Source organism: Podarcis erhardii (assembly GCF_964252035.2).
Source record: "Podarcis erhardii genome assembly, chromosome: 16".
Classification (NCBI taxonomy): Eukaryota; Metazoa; Chordata; class Lepidosauria; order Squamata; family Lacertidae; genus Podarcis; species Podarcis erhardii.
Window position 1 is genome coordinate 24,748,846 of NC_138514.1, and position 22,276 is coordinate 24,771,121.

A 22,276-nucleotide genomic window follows, 5' to 3' on the forward strand; every position below is an offset into this window, starting at 1 on the left:
TAGAAGGGACCATGCACAGGCATTGAAAGGGTGCCCCCTCTCTCTTCCCCTGTGGGAGATCCACTTATTTTTGTGGTACTTTTAAATGTGCTATTTCAAGACAGAAGTAATGGCACAAAGCAGTCGAATCCAGAGCACAAACAGACTTCTTGACTTTCTGCCATCTGTGGAAATTGTGGGACCCAGACTCAAAACGATCCAGCTTCTGCCATCTCACCAAAATGTTGAGTGAAAGGGCATCTCACAGCCTCACAAGTTTGGATTTTAGGCCACATCTGAGGTTTTCTGGTGAGGCTGGACCACGGAGGCACCTGGAAAATCAGTGTGATGATGGGGATGGCTGAAACCAGAGTTTCCCCAACCCCAGCATTTTGGAGTGCTCAGGTGTGATTTAGTGGAAATTGTGAGGCATTTCAGTTTAGCATTAACCTACCAAGTTAAATATTTGGTGCCCTTTATTTGTAAAGGTCCAGATTTCAGCATGGGTAGTCAAATAGTCAGCCTGGATAGCTCCAATGGTTAGAGCGTGGAGCGGATAATGCCAAGGTTGCAGGTTCAATCCCCATATGGGACAGCTAAGCTATTGCTTGGATTAGAGCTGCCATACGTCCAGATTTTCCCAGACATTACCGGGATTTCAAAGGCGGGATTGACGTGGGGGCGTGTCTGAAAAGTGGCTCCTTGATTTGGATCTTAGGCAATCCAATTTAAAAACAAAATAAAAAAAAATCATTCCAGTAGCACCTTAGAGACCAACTAAGTTTAAACTAAGTTTATATATTTTTTATTTTGTTTCAACTATGGCAGACCAACACGGCTACCTACCTGTAATTTAAAAACCATGGTCTTTTGGCTCAACAACTTTGGGGTTTGTCTTAAAAAAGCTCAACAACTTTCAGGGTGTCCTGAAATATGGCAACCCTAGCTTGGGTGTCAACCTACTCTGGAACTATGGAACTCTTTGCTGCAGGAGGCAGTGATGGCCACTAACTTAAAAAGAGGACTTGACAAATTCATGGAGGAGAGGGCTATTGATGGCTATTAGCCATGATGGCTGTTAGGGGTGCCAACTTGAATAAAATAAGAGGGACCAAGTAAGCCCTGTCCCACATAATCACATGAGGCAGCACACACATGCCATTTGTATGGCAATGCCCATCAACTGGGGGGGGGCTGACCCCCTCAAATATTTTATGGGGGGGTGAAGGGACCTCAGCCTCTAGGTCGCACTGCATCCTACACATCCCACACAGTATAGAACCTCCCACACAGTAACCCTGTGCACATGGCAGTGTGTTCCCTTTTCATGCAGCCATGAGTTCCACAGGCCAGTGTCGCTTTCAGCCTGACACCAACTCAGGAGAGATCCAAGGGCAAGGACTCTGAATCCCTGGAATGACAGGAGCCATGGGGGGACCATCTGTGTCACGAGCTGGGTGCAAAAGCCCCCCATATCACAGAAGTAGGGCTCTCCTAACCATCCCCTCAATCAATGCAGCTGTGTTGGGAGGGGGAGTCACCCATTTTTGCTGGATTATTTGTGTCTAAGAGGAGGAGGAGAAGGCCTGTTAGGGGCAGGCTGGTGATTAAATATTCTGTTTATGATCAGCTTTTGCTGAGCAGATCCCGGCATCTCCCTGGTTCTTGCCTACGTGTGACACATACATAATAGTCCCAGGCACTTAAACAGAGGCTGTTTCATCTTCAAAGCCGTTTTCTAAAGATGCCCTAATACATTAAACATGCCCACCCCCCCTCCCCTTCCCATGGAAAGAGGAACAGCCCTCTGCTTGTCTCTGGCTGTCCTTCTGATGCAGTCTTCTGCTTCCTGAGGGTCAAGGGGGTCTTTTTTAAAAAGGATCCCAGAGAAAGAGAGACAGAGATCTATTTTGCTGCTTCAAGAGTTCTCAGAAGGATCCTTGGGCTCACTTAAAGCCTGAGGGGCTGCTTTATAGGGGCCTGCAGAAGCAAAGATTGAGTTTTTTTTTATAGATGGAATCAAGTGGTATATAAATTTGGTTAATTAAATGAAGACCTAGGGTGGCTGTTGACATGACAGCTGCACCCAAGGAGGTGCTTTGGGGCTTCATTCTTGTGCACAAGTTTGCAAGTCTAGATAGCAAGCAGGGGTTTGAATGGCATTCCTGCCCACTTTGTTGCACAAAATTCCCTGTTGCATTATCTGTGCCCCTTGGGGCAGATCTCTCTAGGTTTCTGCTGCCACTAGTGGGCTGCTCACCATCTCACCCCTAACACTCCCTGGTTAGCCCCCTAACCTTGCCTCCAACTCTAGGGAAGAAATGGTTCCTGTCACCATTTGACTTACACCCGTGTAGTGGGACTACTTTATTTCAGGGTCCAAGGTGGCATTTTCCTGTTTGATGCAGTACCACAAATGCCACACAGACCCCTCCCTAGGTCAGGGGGTGCAAAGTCCCCATGCCTGGCTCCATCATTTGGGCACCCAGGAGAGAGAAAACCCCACAAGCAACTCTCCCTGGGAGTAAAGAGAGAAGCCAACTCACAATTTGCTCGTTTCTCATGGCACAGCTGGCCAGTTGCCCAAGGAGAGGGCTGGCCCTGGATTAGGAGTACGAAAACTTCAGCCACTTCCAAAAATTAACTGGGACCCTCGAGGAATCACCTTGGGGGGCGCCCTTAGAGACAGACACACAAACATCCCACACACTCATACACAAACTGAATCTGGTCTTTTCGAGACAGGGAGATGAGAGGGAAGGTCGATAGTGCGGGCGGAGCTTCCACTCTGCGTCGACCTGGCTGTGTCTTCGCTCTGCCACTCACACGATGCCGCTTCACGTGTCAGGCTCCCGCTCCAGTGCCTCTCCCCACCCTTGGCAGCAGCAGAAAGGAAGAAACAACATGGGCTGGCAGGGGCAGAGCAGAGTGCAAGCCGGCTTGAGGAAGCCGACAGCGCCTCTGAGCCCGTGCAGAGCGCCGGCCCGGCGGGGCTTCCCGGGAGGCGCGCTTCCCGAGCAGCTGCCGCCTCCCGCTCCTCCTCCTCCCGCTCCTGCTCCGCCCCGCGCGGGGTGTGTCCCGCCGGCGCCGGGCCCGCCTCTCGAGGGTGTAGCGGCGCTGCTGGCGCGGCGGAGGCGCCCACGAGCGGAGCGCCGGCCGCGTGGGCGCACGGGGAGCTGGTGACGCGCCATGCGGTGGCGGTGATCGGGAGCGGCGGCCGGCTCCGTGGTCGTGGTCGTCGCCGCTGCGAGGCATGGCCGGGCTGCTGCTGCCGCTGCCGCTGCGGGTCCTGCTGGCTGTGTTGGTGGCGGCGTCCCCGGGCGCCCGGGCGCTGGAGCTGCTGGGCGGCGCGGGCGTCGGGGCGTACGACGCGTCGGAGCGGCTGGGCGGCGGTCGCGGCTCGGGGCGCTGCCAGGCCATCGAGATCCCGATGTGCCAGGGGATCGGCTACAACCTGACGCGCATGCCGAACCTGCTGGGGCACGAGCACCAGGGCGAGGCGGCGCTCAAGCTGCACGAGTTCGCGCCGCTGGTGGCTTACGGCTGCCACGGCCACCTGCTCTTCTTCCTGTGCTCGCTCTACGCGCCCATGTGCACCGACCAGGTGTCCAGCAGCATCCCGGCCTGCCGGCCCATGTGCGAGCAGGCGCGGCAGCGCTGCGCGCCCATCATGGCGCACTTCCACTTCGGCTGGCCCGAGGCGCTCGACTGCGCCCGCCTGCCCACCAAGCACGACCCGCACGCCCTGTGCATGGAGGCGCCCGAGAACGCCACCGCCGAGCCCCAGCGCGGAGCCGGCATGCTCCCGGTGGCCCCTCGCCCGGCCCGGCCCGCCGTCGAGGGCAGGCCCCCTCCGGCAGGCAGCCCGCCCGGCTCGGCTCCGGGAGGCCCGTGCGCCAACGGCGACAAGTTCCAGTTCGTGGCCAAGAGCGCGTCGTGCGCCCCGCGCTGCTCCCCGGCCGTGGACGTGTACTGGGCGCGTCGCGACAAGGACTTCGCCTTCATCTGGATGGCCGTGTGGGCCACGCTCTGCTTCGCCTCCACCGCCTTCACGGTGCTGACTTTCCTGCTGGAGCCCCAGCGCTTCCAGTACCCGGAGCGGCCCATCATCTTCCTCTCCATGTGCTACAACGTCTACTCGGTGGCCTTCCTCATCCGCTCGGTGGCCGGCGCAGAGGCCATTGCATGCGACCGTGAGGACGGGCAGCTCTACGTCATCCAGGAGGGCCTGGAGAGCACGGGCTGCACCCTGGTCTTCCTCCTGCTCTATTACTTCGGCATGGCCTCCTCCCTCTGGTGGGTGGTGCTCACCTTGACCTGGTTCCTGGCAGCGGGGAAGAAATGGGGCCACGAGGCCATCGAGGCGCACAGCAGCTACTTCCACCTGGCCGCCTGGGGGGTCCCCGCCATGAAGACCATCGTCATCCTCACCATGCGCAAGGTGGCCGGTGACGAGCTGACGGGCCTCTGCTACGTGGCCAGCCTGGACGTGGCCGCCCTGACGGGCTTCGTCCTCATCCCGCTCTCCTGCTACCTGGTGGTGGGCACCTCCTTCATCCTGACCGGCTTCGTCGCCCTCTTCCACATCCGCAAGATCATGAAGACGGGAGGCACCAACACAGAGAAGCTGGAGAAGCTGATGGTCAAGATAGGTGTCTTCTCCATCCTCTACACCGTCCCGGCCACCTGCGTCATCGTCTGCTACTTCTACGAGCGGCTCAACGTGGAGTATTGGACTCTCCGGGCCTTGGAGCACGGGTGCCTGCCTTTCCCCGGGCGCCGCAGCCTAGACTGCACCCTGGAGGCCTCCGTGCCCACTGTGGCCATCTTCATGCTCAAGATCTTCATGTCCCTGGTGGTGGGCATTACCAGTGGGGTCTGGGTGTGGAGCTCCAAGACCCTGCAGACCTGGCAGAACCTCTGCAACCGGAAACTGGGGGGCAGGACTAGAGGGAAGCCCTGCAGCGGGGTGACTTGCACGGGCACCCACTGCCACTACAAGGTGCCTGCTGTGGTGCTGCACATGACCAAGACGGACCCTTACCTGGACAACCCAACGCACGTCTGAGGCAGGTTGGGGCCTCCAGGAAACAGCCGTGCACATAGTTTGTAGCAGGTCAAGGAGCAAGGAGAATCTCTTGTGGGGGGGAGATGGTGGGAGGCAGAAGGAGTGGCTGTTTGTGGGCATCTGGGCAGGGCAGGGGAGCAACTTTGTTATGCTGAAGAGAGCAGCTCATGGAAGCGCCCCCCCCCACTTCCCTCCCTGCACCCCAATCATATATATAGCTATGCTTCCCAGCCTTGCGGGCTGGACACCTCCATTGCCAAAACCATTTCAGTGTTTCGTTTTGGAGGCGAGATGTGAGAGAGCATTTGTCCAAGTTTATTTAATTCTGTAATTTATTTTAGATTTTTTTTTTTAAAAAAAAGAAGAAATCCATTAGCTGAAAGAAATGGAAAAAGCGGGAGGGGGGGGGGAGAGAAAGAAAGAAAGAAAGAATCCCCAATAAAACCTGGCTGTGTTATTTCAACTGAGGTCGATGCTGTTTGCAGGAATTCAGGAGGCTTTGGAAACAGCTGTTCCAAGCGCAGCATGGAGGGGAGGTGGGGGATGAAGAGAGTTTGGGAGCGGGGAGCCTGGATGTCTGCAAGAAGGAGAGCAGCGGGGCAAATCCTCTCACAGCCGGCCTGAGCTTTAGGCCTTGCTACCAGCGCGGGGAGACGGCTGGTCTGGCTTGGAGAGGCCTCCCTGTCCCCCACCCCAGCACCACCCCCTGCCCAGTTGGGGAGCTTGTACAAGTTGTTTCGAGCAGCCAGGGCCAAGGACGGGAGGCTGTCAAAATATTTTTAGCCAGGCTGGAGAGTGACAAAGCTGAGCTGGCTGTGCCAAGGCTGTGCGAGTCATCACCCAGCAGCCCACCCCCTGTCTCCCCCTCGGGAGTCCCCAGCGCCTGCCCATGCTGTGACCTTCAGCCTCCTCTGCCGCTGAGATCCAGGAAGGGGCAGCTGCCAGGGGCTTGGGGAGAGGCGACTGCCTCCGGTGCTCTCTGCCAACCGAGAAGCCGGCATCCAGAGAAGCTGTGTTGCGTTGGCCCAGGACATTTCAGAGGCGTTGGGCTTGGTGAAATGTCTCAAGAGCTCCAGGGAAGCTAGGAGAGTGTGGGTCGCCAGCCCCCACCTCCATATAGTGCCCGGTTGTGGTTGCGGTGGCGAAGCAGTGACTTCCCACATACCCGGCTGCCATGCCATTGCAGATGGGCTTGGCCCCTTCTTGCTGAAACCCCACCCAAAGCCCCCTTCCACTCCCCAGGCCCCCATCCCTGCCTCTCACCACAGCACGAGGGAAGGGAGCTCCTTCTTCCCCAGGGAGGCTCTGGCCAGTAGCCAAGGAGAAGCCAGCTGCTGAGCGAGCCAGGGGGCCTGGTGGGGTGGGGGTTGCAGGGATCATTTGGCAGCAGCCAGCGGGGCTGGGGTGGAGGGCAGCCTTTGAGCAAAGCCCCCTTGCTCTGCCGGGCTGCCTGGGTCAGCTGCTCAGCTCCCAGTGCTGGTTTTGGCGCCCTCCAGCCCCGCCTGGAGCCAGGCCTTCCTGCAGATGAATAATCCTTTCCACCCTGGCTCCCCTCCCATCCAGGTGCCTGGCCTTGGCGCCTCCAGCTCACTAGAGTCTTCTCTGGCGCTGCCAAGGGCACCAGCAGGCCTGAGGAAAGGAGAAGGGGGGGGGCGTCCTGCATCAGAGGAAGCCCGCAAAACCATCTGCCATAATAAATTTGGGTTCCCCAACTTCCATCCAAGGGGGAGGCTCTAGAAATTGGGGTTCCAGCCCCCTTGAGTGATGGAACTGGGGGGAATGGGACCTTTCCAGACTGATTCTGGCTCCAGACTCCTTTGCCCAGGGATGCTTAGCCACCAGCTGGCGGGGTAAAGGAGAGCTGGGCAGCCATGTGTGTACAGAAACGTGTTACTACATCAGAGCTTTCCAAACTTTTCATGTTGGTGACGCACTTTTCAGACATGCATCATTTTGCGACACAGAAACTTGGTTTTACTAGCAAACCGGAGGTTAAACTAACTCCGTTCCAACCCCAGGAGGAGCGTTCACACCACACACCTACACACTGCAGCCGACACACTAACATGTCGCGTGCTGCACAGTTTGGAAAGCTCTAGTCTGCATGACTAAGATCTTGTACAAATAGGAGAAATGGCTGCAGGGAGTGATTTTTCCTCCCTCTCCCATAGTACTAGAGGCCAGGGTTCCCTGTAAAATTTATTGGAAGGCAAACAAAAACCACCCCTGCTGTGATGGTTACCAGCTTAGTTAGCTTGAAAAAGAGGATAGATGAATTCATGGAAGAGAAGAGGTTTGCTAGCAATGGCTGCTGCTGGTCCGGGTGTATAAGCCGAACCTCCAGATGCAGAGGCAGGCTGCCAGGGTATTGCCTGTTGCTGGGAGGCACCAGCAGAGGAAAGTTCTTGTTCTCATGTCCTGCTTGTAAGCCTCTGAGTGGCCTGGATGAACCTGGGCCTGATCTGGCAGCTGAAACCACTTGGATGCAGGTACTGGATCATGCCAAGCCCTCAAGTCTTGTTAGCACAAGGGTCAGCAAACTTTTTCAGCAGGGGGTCGGTCCACTGTCCCTCAGTCTTTGTGTGGGGCTGGACTATTTTTTTTGGGGGGGGGGAAATGAACGAATTCATATGCCCCACAAATAATCCAGAGATGCATTTAAAATAAAAGCGTTCTACTTATATAAAAACAGGCTGATTTCCGGACCGTCTGCGGGCTGGATTTAGAAGGCGATTGGCCCGGATTTAGAAGGTGATTGGGCTGGATCTGGCCCCCAAGCCGTAGTTTAGCTACCCATGTGTTAGCACAATTGCATCTCCATGCTGGTGATGGGAGGAGGGCTAGTTGGTATCCTTCAGGCACCCAATTTGGCCCAGGGGCTGCCTGTTGCTGACCCCTCTCCCTGCTGGGCGCTGAATGAACCAGGTGCCTGAGCTTCTTGCCTGCGGAAGGTGGTCTCAAGCTAACAGCTTTCCCATCAGTTTGGGAGTGTATACTGGAGTAAAGTGCAAATGGGGTTGGGTGAGGCAGTCTCCTGGGAAGAGGAGCTACGCAGAGCAGCCTTCAACAACCTGGAGCCCTCCAGTTTCTTTTGGGTTGCGGCTGCTACTGCCTCTGGGGTCATAATACAGCTGCGCTGCCTGGGGCTGATGGGAACTGTAGTCCAAAACATCTGGAAGGCACCCGGTTGGCGAAACCTGATGCGGAGCCAGGCTGCCAAGGGTTTTTAACCCCAGAGAGGAGCTCTCGTGCTGCCTGTTGCTCACACATGCCTGCCTTTGCCAGCTGTAGGAAATGCCACTGGGATAACCAGCTCTCTTCCTGGGTCAGGGGCGCAACACCTGGCAACCAGCACTGTGGGGCAAGGCCATCCGAGGGACACCCATCCTTCTGCTCTGGGTAGGAAAGAGCAAAGTTTTGCCAGGAAGGCAGGGGGGCAGTGCTAGTGACACCTGCAGAGTGGCCTTCCTGGGCAGCACCAAGAAGGGCACTCAGGTGGTGCCAGCTGCAAGCGGGCATGTGACTCCTTGCTAAGCCAGTGAGGAGAGTTTTTAATGGTGTCAACCTGGAGATGGGCTTCCAACAGGGGTGTCGTCCCCCCCCCCGCCCTACAATGGATGTGCACAGATGCTCTGGATGCGTGTTGCATTCTCGGTTGTCATGCTTTGCACTGTGGCAGCAAAAACAGACGTCCCTCTTCCCTCAAGTGGTCCCAGATGTGATGGTGACAGCGGGGTGGGGTAGTTCTGTTGGATTTCTCGCCACCCAAGGGAGCCAGAATCACTTGGCTCTGCCTTGTGCTCTTCAACCTCTTAATAATAATAATAATAATAATAATAATAATAATAATAATAATAATATTTATACCCCATCCATCTGGACTATAAATCCCATCAGCCCCTGAGACTTTGGAGTGTTGTATTAGTTTAATTTCACGGCCGAGGAGACTCGCCTTAGTGTTCCAAAGTTAGTAAATTAACAAGCTGACCCTTTTTCTGTTTACACTGATTGTCAGCAGCTCTTCAGGGTGGTGGGGAGCAGGGCTTGGTTTCTTTAATAAATATTAAAAGTGGCGCCAGAGGGCAAAGGCTTCACGGGGGCTGTGTCACCCCTTCAGTATGAGGATGCAAGGCAGAGGCAATTAGAAGACACTCTAGACAACTTTCTTCATTGCACAATGTTTTTTTGAGATCGGCTTCTCTAGCCGATGGGTTGCAAAGTAGTGGTAAATTATGTCAGGTGGTTTCCTGGGCCCACATAGTGAATCCAGGCTTGGGCATAACTTTCCAAGAGAGAGGACCTCTGCTTGAAATATGAGACTTATCTAGACCAGGGGTTTCCAAAGTGTGGTCCGCAGACCACCAGTGGGCCGTGGTGTGTCTATGGATGTGTGGTTTGAAGACAAGAGATGGCTCTTCCAGTGTGCTGAATATTCACTTGGCTTTTCAGTTGTATTTTTATTATTTGTTCTATTGCATTTTGAATTTTGCTGCAACAGGCAGAACAATAAGTGGTCTAGCAAGACCCTTAGCAATTTTCAAGTGGTTGGGGGCTTTTGAGAACCACTGATCTAGATAGATGGCTGGACAAGGGCTGAGCTGAAACAAGAGGGGCTTCTCAAACATCTTTAATCTCCGTGAAAAATTCTTTCCCACGCCTGTTTTTTTTTGGGTGGGTGTGCTGCAAAATAGGGTGAAATTCCAGACACAGAACATGCAGTCAGTGTTGCACTCTGATTTTGCTAGACAGGCCACCGTGTGGCCAAAGCTAGGTGGCACAGGTCTTGTGTTGCGTTTGATTCCTTTGATCGTCTCAGAAAGAAGCTCCTGCTTAGAAATAAAATATGTCAAAGCTACAAATTCAGGGAGTTGGGAGCAAGCAGTATGCAGTGCAGCACGTGGAAAAGGGAGGTAGGAGGTGCTGCAGGCATCTTTTTCACTCTGCATACTCCTCACCCAACATTTTTGCTGCTGCAAGCAAAGCAGAGGAAGAAATGAACAAACACACTTGTGCATGTATATGACCAGTTAGACAAATTGGGGCTACTTTAGCTGCAGAGAAATGTAGGCTTGGAAGCAAAAGTTCAAAGACCGGTGGCGAAGCCCATCTCCGAATTGTGGAGGAGGCTCAGTTGCCGGATCCCTCAGCCTGCAGCACAAAGCCCCTTTTGGCTCAGATCAGATGAAGTAATCCTCCCTGCCCAGCCACCCATGCAAGCAATGCAATTGCTTGGATTTTGAAGCAGTTTGTTCTTGAAAAACGCAACAGGTGCTTGTTTCTCATCAGCAGCAGCCAGTTCTAGGGCCCTTCTGTATGTAAAGCACTTTACAGTTTTGATTGTTCCTGTAAACACCTCTGTGATGTAGGCCACAACTTTCCCCGTTTTGCAGAAATGAAGTTATATACGTCTATGGGAGAGGCAGGAACTGAACCCAAGCCCCTCAAGAGCCAGATCTCGCAACTTGACCGCAGTGCCTTGATCCCATAGACCCCAAGCAATCAGAGGAGTTTTCCCACAGGGGGTCTGGCTTCCCTAGACTAAAACCACTAAGTTCCTTCTAGCCCAGAAAACACAGAAACATCACATCACTTTGTTTTAATAGGCATGCCAAGATCTTTATTCAAACACCCGTGACAGCTTCAAAGATTAAATTAACCCAAAAGTAAGGTGGCTCGCGTGAAGAAGCCAGGCTGCAAACAACATAGGCAGCTACCTTCTCTGGGCCACATGCCCCCATGAGGGAGTGATGCTAACTGGTAATGAGCAAGAAATTAATTGAATAAACCTTTTTTTTAAAAAAAGGACTGTGTTCTGGCAGATTCTTTAAATATCACATTTAGCATTCGAAGATTACAGGCAGCTGGTGATATAAGTGGAGCGTTGTTTTCAGGTCGGCTGTGTGGTGGCTTGAGGCTGAGGCTGGGCAATCCAATCAGTATAATGGGAGGTCAGATCTTGAGCATCAGCTCCTACGCTCAGGCACGGCACTAGCCAAGCCTTGCAACTTACAAAGCACCCTGTTATGGGTTGAGGGTCAGATGCTCAAGCTGTACAGCTGATAAATCTCAACCCTACAAGGCTGCTGGTCTCTAGAGTTCTCACTGAAGGCATTTAAGCAAAATGCCAAGAACCAGGTCCCTCATTTCATACCAAGTAATCCCGGCAGAAGTGCAGGCACCAATTCTGTATTTGTATCTCAGCCCAGGCAGAAGAGGGGTGTGTACATGTGGAGCCAAGCAAGGGTGGTCTGCAATCCCTCTGCAATTGGCCCTCATAAATGGCCTATTTGTACTCTGGCAGCCGCAAGCACAAGCTCACTTTCCGCCCGCCTCCCTCTCACAGCCCCATGAAAGCAGCTGGATATCGGAGCCTGGAGAGAAGATGGTTTGCACGTGGAGACTGTTTGCTTCCACCAGAGGAGCTTTCAGGGGCTTTCCCTCCCACCTCTGGGGAAGTCAGGCTTCCTGGAGGGCAGGATTATGAAAATGGGATGGAGCTGTCAGCTACCTAGAAATGGGGCTAGCACCAAGTGGCTTCTCTCTTAAACGCCCCCCGCCCCCCGCTATCCTGAGGCTCCACCAATGCCGCTCACCTCACCCATCCAGCTTAATTCTTCACCAGAGTGGCACACTAACTTCTCTTAGGGCTTTCCTGGGTGGTGGGTCCTGGGCTGCACTGGCAATTCCTGGAAGAAGTGGTGCTTTTGGAAGACCTGGTGGTCTCTGGCCTGGGTGAAGACAAGGTGATGAAGGGATGGGTGGGAGGCATAGCTTCTTTCTGCCTTAAGTCAATGCTTCTGAATCAACCTATTTGTGGACACAGCTGTTCATTGTGTGCTTTTGTATGCAAACTTTAACAGTAGCCCACCCAAAGGCAGCTCCTTGATGCAGCAGGCAGCCCTGTGGCGCAGGGACCAACAAGCAAAGCTCCACACTGGTTGGATGGCCATCTGCCAGGGATTATTGAGTTGTGATTGCTGCCTTAACTAGGTGACCCTGCCAATGCCACATGTCTATGCTTTGCCATTGAGAGCCCCTCTCCAGGCTCCTGGTTTGAGAAAGGTGGGTTTGCACAAAAGCCCTTCACTGCAGCTAGAAGAGAGGCAGCTAATTGGGGCCCTACCAGCTTTCCTCATTCCTGACCGCTGGGAGTTGGGAACACACAGCAGGTTCCCCATCCCCAAGGCAGAACTTTTCCTTAGAACCATCCCAGCCAAGGAAGAAGAGAAGGCAGGCAGAGGCCACAGGCTTCATCAAGAGATGCTGGAGTAAAGACACCACCACCTTACCCTCTCCAACCAGGCCCCAAATTTAATTTCGCTTAGTTTCTCAGTCCCTAGAAAGACCAGTAAATACAAGCAGGAAGAAAAACAAGTTTTGCTTTTATATTTCCAATTTATTACAAGTACAGCCCTTAGCAGAATTCCCCCCTCCCCCAACAAACAACCTTTTCTTTAAAAAAATGTAGTCCAAAAATGTTTCATCGTGTAGAGGTTGGAAAGGGATGGGGTTGGTAGGGCTTGATAGAACAAAAACTGAAGGGGAGAAAGTGGGCAGGTTGCAAGTGACGCCAGAGGTGTGTCTGTCAGTGCTAGAGCCCAGGCTGGATTCCTCAGCACCACATCCTCCCGTGCCCCAGGAGAAGCAAAAGGTGGCCAGGGAGAGCAAGAATTCCTTGTTTGCAATCCCACAGCCTTGAATTCAAAGGTTGTGGGGAAATAAATGTCGCTTGAAATGGAGGAAAGTCAAAACAGAAGACTGTGAGGTGGCCAAGGCAGAAAAGAGCTGCCTCTCCACCTGGGTGATTATTGTGCAAAGGAGACCCTCCTTTGACCCAATCCAGATTCCAACATCAGGAAAGGGGAGACGAACGAGGCAGGCTGGATGGGGTATGGGCTAGGAAAAGAGGGAAGAACAAAGCTACGAAGTGTACAACCCCAATGGGTTCCCTGGGCCAACTCCCAGCTACTTTATCTAAGAAAAAACAAGTGGTTTATAGAGGGGGCCAGGAGGAAGGAATATAAAGCAAACACATCCTCATATAAACTGTACAGTACATGTCAGAGCAAAGACGACTGTATCTTACAAGGCGTTTTGTACAAGGTCACTGCTGGAAACAAGAATCTTAACTAGAGAAAAAAATAAAGATTGAAAGTCAAAGAACCAGCGTTCCTCCTGCCAAACTGCAGGATTTATCACACTCTGCTCCTGGGGCAGGGGAGGCCGGAGGGTGGGGAGAGCAACTTTCCCTCTGCTGCATCCAAAATAAGGAGGCTGGAGAGAGACAAGCACCCCCAAAGCTGGTCTGCACAGAGATGCTGGTGAAAAAAAGGGGGAGTCACTCTGGAAAAGTAAGTGCTTGCCCGCCCTCCAAGGCGGCTTCTTCTTCTGCTCAAGGGGGGCTGGTCAAGAAAGACAATCCGTCAGCCTATGGGGTTGGGCATCCGAAGTGGAGCATGGCAGCCTGGACCTGTCCCTGGCTGCCAGGACCGCAGAGGAGAGGAAGGTGACCATTGTGGTTCAGGAGACCCTCGTCCCATCCCCTGCTGTGCCCAGGCTAGAGGGGACTCCCTCCACTTATCCCCCTGGCCCTCCTGCCTTCTAAAAACCTGCAAGAATTGCCTGTGCTGCTGCTGAGGAATTACTAAGCCATCTTTCCCAGTTGAGGGCTGATCAAATGCTTTCAGGAAGTTGCTGAGAGTTAAACTAGAGCGAGCTGAGGGAAAGCCAGGTAGCCCCTGCCGCCTCCCAGCTCCCTTCGCTGCAGCCTGCGCAAAGCCGGCTCCAACCGCATCCCGTCCGGAACGTGGAGAGGGGGCGGCCCTTCATTTCTTCCTCTTCCGCCCCCTCGAGTACTCCAGTGCCTCGGGGTCGCTGTCCCCATCCGCCTCCTCCAGTCCTTGGCTGGGTGGGGCCAGAGGCCGCTTGTGTTTCCGTCGCGAGTACATGTGGCCAGGGAGGTGTTTGTGCATCATGTCAATCAAGCACTGTTCCGTCTTCTCCAGGCAAGAGAGGACATGGCTGCCATTCTGGTTGTACTGCTCGGCGTTGGCAAAGACCTGCTTGATGTCAGAAAGGAAATCCTGCACCGAGCGGTAGCTGCCACACGAGCACTTGCTTTGCATGGTCTGGAAGTCCATGGGGCTGCTGATCACCTCAAAGTAATCCTCCGCCTCCTCAGTGGTCACCGGCTCCCTGCCAAGGAAGGACACAGGGTTAGTGGGCAGCTAGGGCAGCACCTGCATCAGCCCAAAGGCTGCCTTGGCCTGACCCTCGCCTGCCACTCCTCCCTGTTTCTACTGTCCAAGTGGTCAGAGACTAACACTCCCTGAAAAAGTCACCATCAAGGCGCAAGAGGCACAGAAAGGAACCCTCTCCTCTCCCGTCCCCCACCACTAGGCCATGAGCCTAACTCTTCTTTTGGAAAAGCCAAGAATCTCCATGCACCTGTGAAAAAACACTGCACAGAATGCTGGTTATTTGTAGCCTCCTTGCGGGGGGAAGCAGGAAAGGGTTGGCACAGCTGAGGAAATTTTTGGGAGGTGGGTGTGGATTACAAAGGAACTCCCCTCGGATCACCAGTTATTCTCTTTCACATGATACCCACTCAGTGATAATTTCATTGTTTCTACCCAATTTGCGCAGGTGATATCTTCCAGTGTTTTAGTACACACCCAGTGTGGAGTGTGGAAAAAGTGAATTCCATTTTGGGGATCATTAGGAAAGGAACTGAAAATACAATTGGCCGTATCGCAAGGCCACTGTACAAGCTGAGGCTTGCAACTGGACTTTTAATATTGTGGACCATTCTGGTTGACTTGCCTTAGTTTGGTTGCTGGTTTTTGGACCTTTACCTGCCTTACCTGTAGGGCATGTAAAGGTTCAAAACCCAGCAACCAAACTGGTAAAGGAGATGCAGCAATTCCCCTATGAAGAAAGGCTCCAGCGTTTGGAGCTTTTTGGTTTAAGAAAGGCTGGAGACCGGGCAGAGATATATCAAATTATGTGCAGTGTGAAGAGTTTTTCTCCCACTCATGCAATATTGGCCTCAGCGGGGCCATCCAACAGAGCTGAATGCTTGGAGATTTGGACAGACAAAAGAAAAGACTTCACACAGCACATTGTTTAAGCAGCGCTACTTATCACTGTCACAAGACACAGCAATAGCCACCAACTTGGGCAGCTTTAAGAGAGAACTAGGCAAGTTTGTGGAGGAAGGCTGCCAATTGTTCCCAGCCACAAGAGCTAGGTACTAACCCCAGAGTTGGACACACTGTGTCACTAACCCGGAAGGTGCCATGTCACTGTGCGTCAGTCAACGCCGCCCTCCTGAATGGAAGGAATGGATGGCAGGAGGGCCCTTCCAGAGTGACTCCAAGTGAAACAGCCGGAACACAGATTCAAGGGGGCAGAGCGGGAGCCTGGCAGGATGTGGGGTAGGTTCTGTGTGGGGCTCAGCAAGGGGCCTTTCCCTCCTGGGGCCTCACCTGAAAGGCCAGCTGAAGCGATACTTGACAAGCTTGTTGAGGATTTCTTCGCACTTCTGCAGCTCCAGGTTCTGCCGGCGAGATATCTTCTTTGTTGGGTACATCTGGGAGAAGACAGGAGGAGGTGAGAGAGCTCCCCTGAGGCTGCCCAGAATAAACCTCCTCCCTCCCCATCTGGCCCAGCACACACCCCTGGAAGCCAAGGGGGCCAGCACATGCTGCAGGGCACACGCCAAGCGGCCCCGACTGGGAAGAGCAGGTGCGCCTGTGGGGAGGAGCAGCTCAGCGAAGCTTCCCAAGGGAGAGCAGGTGGGCAGGGGCAGCCAAGATCATGGTACAAAGCGACACTCAGGACTTCCAAGGCCCACCAGCAATAAAGCCCCAAACAAACGGGGCGGCTGCCAGAGCTTTGATGGGGCAGCCAAGGAACGTGCCCCCCACCCCTACAAGCCGCCAGCTTGGATTTCAGGAGCCCTGCCCAGTGGAGAGCCAGCCGGATCGCTTTCCAGGCAGCCCCACTCCTCCCCAGGGGGCAGCAGGCGTCTTCAAAGAGCTTCAAAAGCAGCCAAAGGGATCAGTGAGGAGGGAAACCGTGACCCGCCCAGCAGCACACAGCCTGCAGCAGGAGGAGACGCAGCAGGCTGTGGAAGGAACCTGGTGGCCAGATTTGGGATGCCAAAGAGCAGCTGAGTGCCCTGCTGCGCTGGAGCGAGGAGAGCAAGGTCCAAGGTCAGCCCTCCGCACACAACAAGGGACTGGAGGGGCAGCAGGGCCAGTGCAGGGCTAGCCAAAGGGAAGAGGAAGCAGCTGGCAGTGACAGGAAAGCCTGGCCCTTGGAGAACCAGCGGATGAACTGTCCTAGGTGGAGAGTGTTGCTCCTTCAAGATCTGAGGTTGGGAGGAGGCCAAAAGAGCAGCATGACCCATGTGAGCCCATAAGCTGCACTCTGCAACACGCTCCCGAGAAGTGGCCACTAACGGATAAAGGGACAATCCACAAAGGCAGGCAGGCAGGCAGGCAGTAGCAGCCACTCAAGACACTACCAAGGGGGGTGGGAGGGAGAGAATGAAGGCCTACAATCTTCTTTGAAACGTCAAGCGAAATGCAAGCTGGCTGAATTATGCTCAGGGACAGGCAACCTGGGCAACAAATGTCCTCCTCAGGGAGACATCGGAAGGGACGCAAGTGCTTTGCATTGCAGGAATGCCAACAACCCACCATGCTCCCCGTCCGTCCCCCCGCCTCTTGCCAGAGACATACGGCTGCTCCTGCAGCGCTGGCGGCTATTTCAGAGCCTTTAACAAGCATCCTGCTCATCAGGAGAAGGGAGAGATGCACACACACAGCCTCCCTGGAGGGATGCCTGGCATTCTTGCACCGCCCGGCCCGAGTCTGCCAAGCCAGAGACCTCTCTGGACAATACTGAGGGAGGAGCCTCTTGGCAAGGGGAGATGCATGGAGGCACCTGTCACCTGGGGGTGGGGCGGTGTGTGTGTGTGGCTCTTACCAGCTCATCCATGTCTGCTTCGCTGACAGGAGCCGGCCGCTGCCGGGAACTTCGAGTGCTGTGCAGGGCCCTTTTCTTCCCTTGGTGCCGGCTCCGCCTCGGAGGGTCTGCCGCTGGGCCTCCTTGCTTCCCCTTGGCTGCTTTCCTGGGCCTCACTGTAAGACAAAGAGGGCAGTCAAGGAGTTAGTCGTTGGGGGATAGGAGCCCAAGTGGCAGTAAGGAAACGGTGTCGCATCCCCCACCCGCACATTACTCATTATGGACTCCAAACTCCTCCTCACTAACCCATCTGCAGCTCTTCCTTGATTTCCCACTTATGTGAGGGGATCCCCCATTCTGCGCGGAAAACAGCACATTTGCCAGCACGAGCGTGCAATTGGGGAATTGCCTCTTTACGGTTTGCTGCTTTAGAACAAGACTAAACTTCTTGCTCTTTGCCTTCCTTCCTTCCCAGGGTCTTGCCCTGAAGGCACACAAGACAGCCACCTTGCTAAAGCTGGGAGACCTCATGTAAGGTAGGTGGGGCACAGCTATGGTCTTAAAGGCAGCTGACAGAGTAGAGAGTGCAAAGCCCCAACACCAGCTTCTCCCAGCAAGTCAAGTGCCAGTTTTAGATGTCCCAAGAGAAACATGACAGGTTGCACTAAGCACCATCCCAGGCACCAGCAAGTGGCTGTCCTGGTGAGCTAAGGCACCTCCTAACCCACCAGGGCAGGCAGCTTATGTAGGCGCTGGGTGTGCAGTGATTCCTGCCAGCAGGAACAAGGAGACCCCACTGCAACGGAAGGAGCGCTGGCCTTCCTTGGGAGCCAAACCACCACCAGACAGGCCGCCACAGGGCACCTGGCTCCTGAGCTGGCTCTCCCTTGCGTCGAGAGCATAGTCAGAGCTACATGCCCGGCAGTCCAACATTCCTCAGGAGAGCCTTCAGGATCAACACCGCGCCCAGGATTAAGCGGAACGCTGCCGAAAGGGGAGATTTCTCCACAGTGACCTTCCCCTGATTAAACGCCTCGTCAAGCTGGGGCCGGGGCTTAAGGCTTTATTTGATGGGGCCGGGGCTTAAGGCTTTATTTTTAGTGACAGCGACCCGCTTGGGCCTAGGCAGGAAGGAGCCTGGACAAGTTCCGCCAGCAGGCACGCTTACAATGCACGAGGCCACCTCAGCAAAACCTCACCCCGTAGCAGCCTGCTCAGCGGGCAGCTTCCCCCATGTGATTCAGATTGCACAAAGGACATAGATAATGTAGCGCCATTGACTTAAACGGGTCCACTCTGAGGAAAGTTTAATTTGGCTACAGCCCTAAGTGGATTTGATGAGAAGGGGGGAGGAGAGAGAGAGAGAGAGAGAGAGAGAGAGAGAGAGAGAGAGAGAGAGAGACTAAGAGAGAACTGACCCAACAAAAAGGACTTTCATGCCTCTGGGTTACCAGGTGTCATGGAAATTTCCTAAGAGAGAGAGACCAGATGGCCAGTTGATTATAATAACCATTCCATTAACATGGTTACCTGAACCCATCCAAGACTTGTGGCCAGTTTACACATGCAACAGAATCAAGGGGCAAGGAGTTCCCCAGACAACATGTAGTTGTGAGGGGAACTGCACGTTTCAATAGTCTTCTGTGGGAAGAGACTCACTGGACCTACAAAGCCAGCAAAAGAGAAGAGCTCTCTGCTCAGCCCTCTCCCAGGCCCAAGGCTTTCCCACACACCTCACTTCTCTAATCAAGAGGGAACATTCACACACACCACCTACCCCCACCCCAGCTCCACTAACTGAATGAATAAACTGGCTTCTAGCAAAGTAATGGGCAGGATGTGTGTTAGGAGCTGAATCGTCAGCTACAAGGTATTAAGGGAGAAGTGCAACACATTTACCGTTGCTGAAGCTCTGAAGTCCAACACATTCTCCAGGAGAGCTGTTTGCTCAGAGCCCCTGACGTACACAATCATTTGGTTCTGCCTAAGTCAGCTTTCTGACATCTATGCTAATAGCCAAGCCTTGGTATAGATGGAAATATGGCAACTTCGGACAACACAGCAAGGGGAAACTGCCTGGGGCAGTCCTCTTGCTGCAACACCTCTGCGGCAATCCACGGCATGTGAAATCATCCGCTGCTGGCATTTCAGAAGCCTGCATGAGCCTGTCATAGCATTTCTGCTCCAGTCCAAGGGCAGGCCTGCACGTCAGTGACATCTCAATTGCTTCTGTACAGTATTACACAGTCCGGAAAATCCCCAAGCCCAAGAATGTTGGGATGCAGGTTGCAGCCCTCAAACATTTCCACCACCAAAGGCTCCTCCGATTAAAAACATAATGGCACTTTTTAGCATTGCCGATCGCTTCCACCTGCTTCCAGAAATTTCAGCCTTGCTCCCCTAGCCACTGACTGCACACAGTTTGAATTCAGACCCCTGTCTCTACCTCCACCTCACCGCGCAAGTGAAGCATTCCTGTGTGAGACAGGAAAGAGGGCCCTGCAATTTCAGGAATGGGATTAAGTGGGAAACCCAGGACAGACCTCCTTCCAGAGCATGGCAAAGTCCAGTTTGGCTACTGGTCCTGCCTCAAGCAATCCAATGATTAGCCAGAAAACACCCCCTCACCAATAAGGCTGTTGATGGCTTGGTGGCATTGGCAGGCAGCTCCTTAGCCCAGAATTGCCTGCCGGTCATTCCAGATTTAGGAAGAGGACATCTTTACCCTTCTGTGGCAACACAGGATCCCTTCACTCTCCACCAGCTGAAGGTTTGCCCATTTGTGGAGGAGAGAAAAAGTACGTACGTTTCAATCCAGCCACCTCATAGTCTTCCTCCTCTTCCTCTTCCCCTTCATCGTCTTCTTCATCGGTTTCCTCCTCGCCAGCATCACTCTCCTCTTCCACAGAGTCTTCAGCATAGTTTCTACAGGGAAGGTTCAACACACCAGAATCAGGAGTTTGCTTCCTCAAAGGCTGTGGTAGACCAGAGTCCTCAGCAGCCCTGTCCTGCAGTGGGCCACCTTGTTTTCCCTTGCTGTGTCATGTCAGCTTGAGGTGGGTTTTGCTTGCCAGCAGCCCAAGCCAAAAGCAGCCTCGGAATCCAATGCTCCGAACTGAAGAACGCGCACATGTCTTTTGGAATTGCATTCAGCCTTCCCACCTGGGGCTGGTAGGAAAAAGGCCTGGCCTGGGTAGATGTGGCCAGCCCATTTGTCCCAATTTCCAGGGATGCTTTACCATGACCTTAAGAGAGGAGCAAAGCCCACACTGAGGCCAGCTGCCCCTTCCTAACCAGCAGAAGAAACCTCACCTGCCCCGGGAGCTGCGCCTGGCAACAGAAGGCTGGCAAGCCGGGCACTGCCACTCGCCTTCGGGGATCTCGTAGAGGGCCGGCCTCAGGCAGAAGAGATGGAAGGCCTTGTTGCACTCGTCACATAAAATGAGCTTGTCATCTTCACCTAGCAGGGAGTAGAAAGACAGAAGGATCAAGGGAGGGAAATGAAGCTCAGGTAGGAGACCAGTCAGAGTAGGCCCACTGAAATTCCTGGGCTCACACCCGTGAAGGGCAAGCATTGGCCCTGAGGGGATGACAGGATCCAAATGCTTGCTCTGAAAGGACCCAGAAAGGGACTGTTGTTGCAAGGGGTCCTCACTGCCCCACCCATTTGGGAGCGGAGGGGATATCAAAAGCCAGCATGATGCTGTGGCTACAATAGCCTTTTTGGGAGGAAGCGCCCCCCCATGTCAAAAAAGAGGAAGCACTGACCACATCTACTCTCTCTGGGAGGGCAACTGCCCATTGCAACCCCAGCATGATTCCCTCTACCCCAAGCCCTGGAGGCCCCCAGGCCTGGCACACGCACCTTTCTTGCGGCAGACTTTGCACCTGGCATTCTCGGCCGACATGTCCCACTTGATGCAGGCGTCCAGCATGCCCAGCAGCACGTGCATGCGCGAGAAGGTCTGCGCTTCACGGATGGCCAGCTTCCACTTCTCCAGGGCGGAAGCCACCTGGGGGCAGAGGAGGCAGCTCAAGAGGCATTCTCGGCCCTTCCCTGGGGCTCTTGGCAGCTGCCATTCAGGCGACAGCACACATTCCTCTCCTCCACCCCCACCCCCTGCCCAAAGGCCAGCTCAGAGGCCCACAAGCCTTGCTCAACATATCCCACACAGCCAGCCTGAAACTGGGGGCTGCATTCTTGACTTTGAAATCCAAACCAAATCCTTGTCCATCAGGGGAAAACAAACAGCCGAGAACTTTAGCTGTTAATTGCAGGGACAGCTGGAGAGGCAAAGTTCAGGGCCTGGAGCCCGAGAAGAGCCTGGCCTGCCCTCTAGTGGCACCTCTGAGTAATGGTGCCCTGGACAAGCCCAGAGGTGATGCCTAGGGGGCAAGTGGTGGCAGCAGCCCCCAGCCCCAAGGAAGAAGTCCTCATGTCTGGAATGTCTTCAGGGGTCAGAACTGTGCAGGCATGTCAACTCCACTCAGCCAGGACACCTACCCTTTGTGACAGAAGCTATCAAGAGCCAGATAAACTGGGGGGGGGGGTGCTTGTCCACAACCACTGTGCCCACCCCCCCAGCCCTATTTTCCTGCACCAGCAGTGGGAAAGCTCACAGCATCAGTTTCCTTACTCCTAGTCAGGGCAGTTGAGCTTCAAGGGGAATGGCTGAGCTCTGCTGCTAACAGCAGTTCAGGAGCCAAGCAAAACCTGGATTTCTGCAGAGTTGCACATTCCCCTCCCACTGAATCAGAGGAAGTGCAGTGTGAATGGGACACCTAAAAAAACAGCGGCTCGCTTGCCCCAGTCTAGAATTCCCTCCTCATGGCTCCCAGGTTCAGTACCTTGAGCAAGAGGCAGCAGCCAAGGCGGTGGGGAAGGCTGGGAGCCTGATCAGCCTGTCTGTTTTCCCCCCAGAATGTGCCCAGGGCCTTCTCAGACACATCAGCTTTCCAAGAAGCTCCTCCCAGAGTTCGGCTGCTAAGATGATGGGCCAAGATAAATCTGCAGCCGATCCAGGCACTGGAGAAAGCATTAAGCTTCCAGTGTGGCTTCCCAGGCACTAGAAAACCGGGGTGGGGGAGGGAGGGCTTCTCCCTCAGGTGACTCACTGCCCCAACCAAAGGCATCTGCTCCCAGCTGGTAATACAAAAGGGAAGAAAAAGGCAGAGAAATGCCCACTGCTGAAGGGCCAAAGGGCACACGGGAGGCCCAGAGGAGCCTTCCCCAGTAGCACTAACTGCCCTTGCCTG

At 54.2% G+C, this 22,276-nt stretch overlaps 2 protein-coding genes across 2 annotated transcripts in view; one reads left to right on the plus strand and one right to left on the minus strand.

Annotated features, from left to right (window-relative positions):
• The first annotated feature begins 3,120 nt into the window (after nucleotides 1–3,120).
• FZD9 (frizzled class receptor 9) lies at nucleotides 3,121–10,886 on the plus strand. The gene is made up of 2 exons (XM_081843789.1): nucleotides 3,121–8,756; nucleotides 9,019–10,886. The coding sequence occupies exon 1, from the start codon at nucleotides 3,233–3,235 to the stop codon at nucleotides 5,045–5,047; it is 1,815 nt and encodes a 604-aa protein (XP_081699915.1). The 5' UTR covers nucleotides 3,121–3,232; the 3' UTR covers nucleotides 5,048–8,756; nucleotides 9,019–10,886.
• A 1,536-nt stretch (nucleotides 10,887–12,422) lies between these two features.
• Nucleotides 12,423–22,276, minus strand: part of BAZ1B (bromodomain adjacent to zinc finger domain 1B) — a 35,872-nt gene continuing 26,018 nt past the window's right edge. Inside the window, exons 14-19 of the mRNA XM_081843768.1 lie at nucleotides 20,886–21,033; nucleotides 20,333–20,480; nucleotides 19,827–19,945; nucleotides 17,042–17,196; nucleotides 15,535–15,638; nucleotides 12,423–14,242 (exon numbers count right to left, since the gene is read on the minus strand). Coding sequence (XP_081699894.1) covers nucleotides 13,873–14,242; nucleotides 15,535–15,638; nucleotides 17,042–17,196; nucleotides 19,827–19,945; nucleotides 20,333–20,480; nucleotides 20,886–21,033 — 1,044 coding nt within the window. The 3' untranslated portion in view covers nucleotides 12,423–13,872. The remainder of the gene's footprint in view (nucleotides 14,243–15,534; nucleotides 15,639–17,041; nucleotides 17,197–19,826; nucleotides 19,946–20,332; nucleotides 20,481–20,885; nucleotides 21,034–22,276) is intronic.

What these genes read in the sequence shown, in the direction of transcription:
- FZD9 (XM_081843789.1), top strand. Translation starts at nt 3,233, where the DNA reads ATGGCCGGGCTGCTGCTGCCGCTGCCGCTGCGGGTCCTGCTGGCTGTG.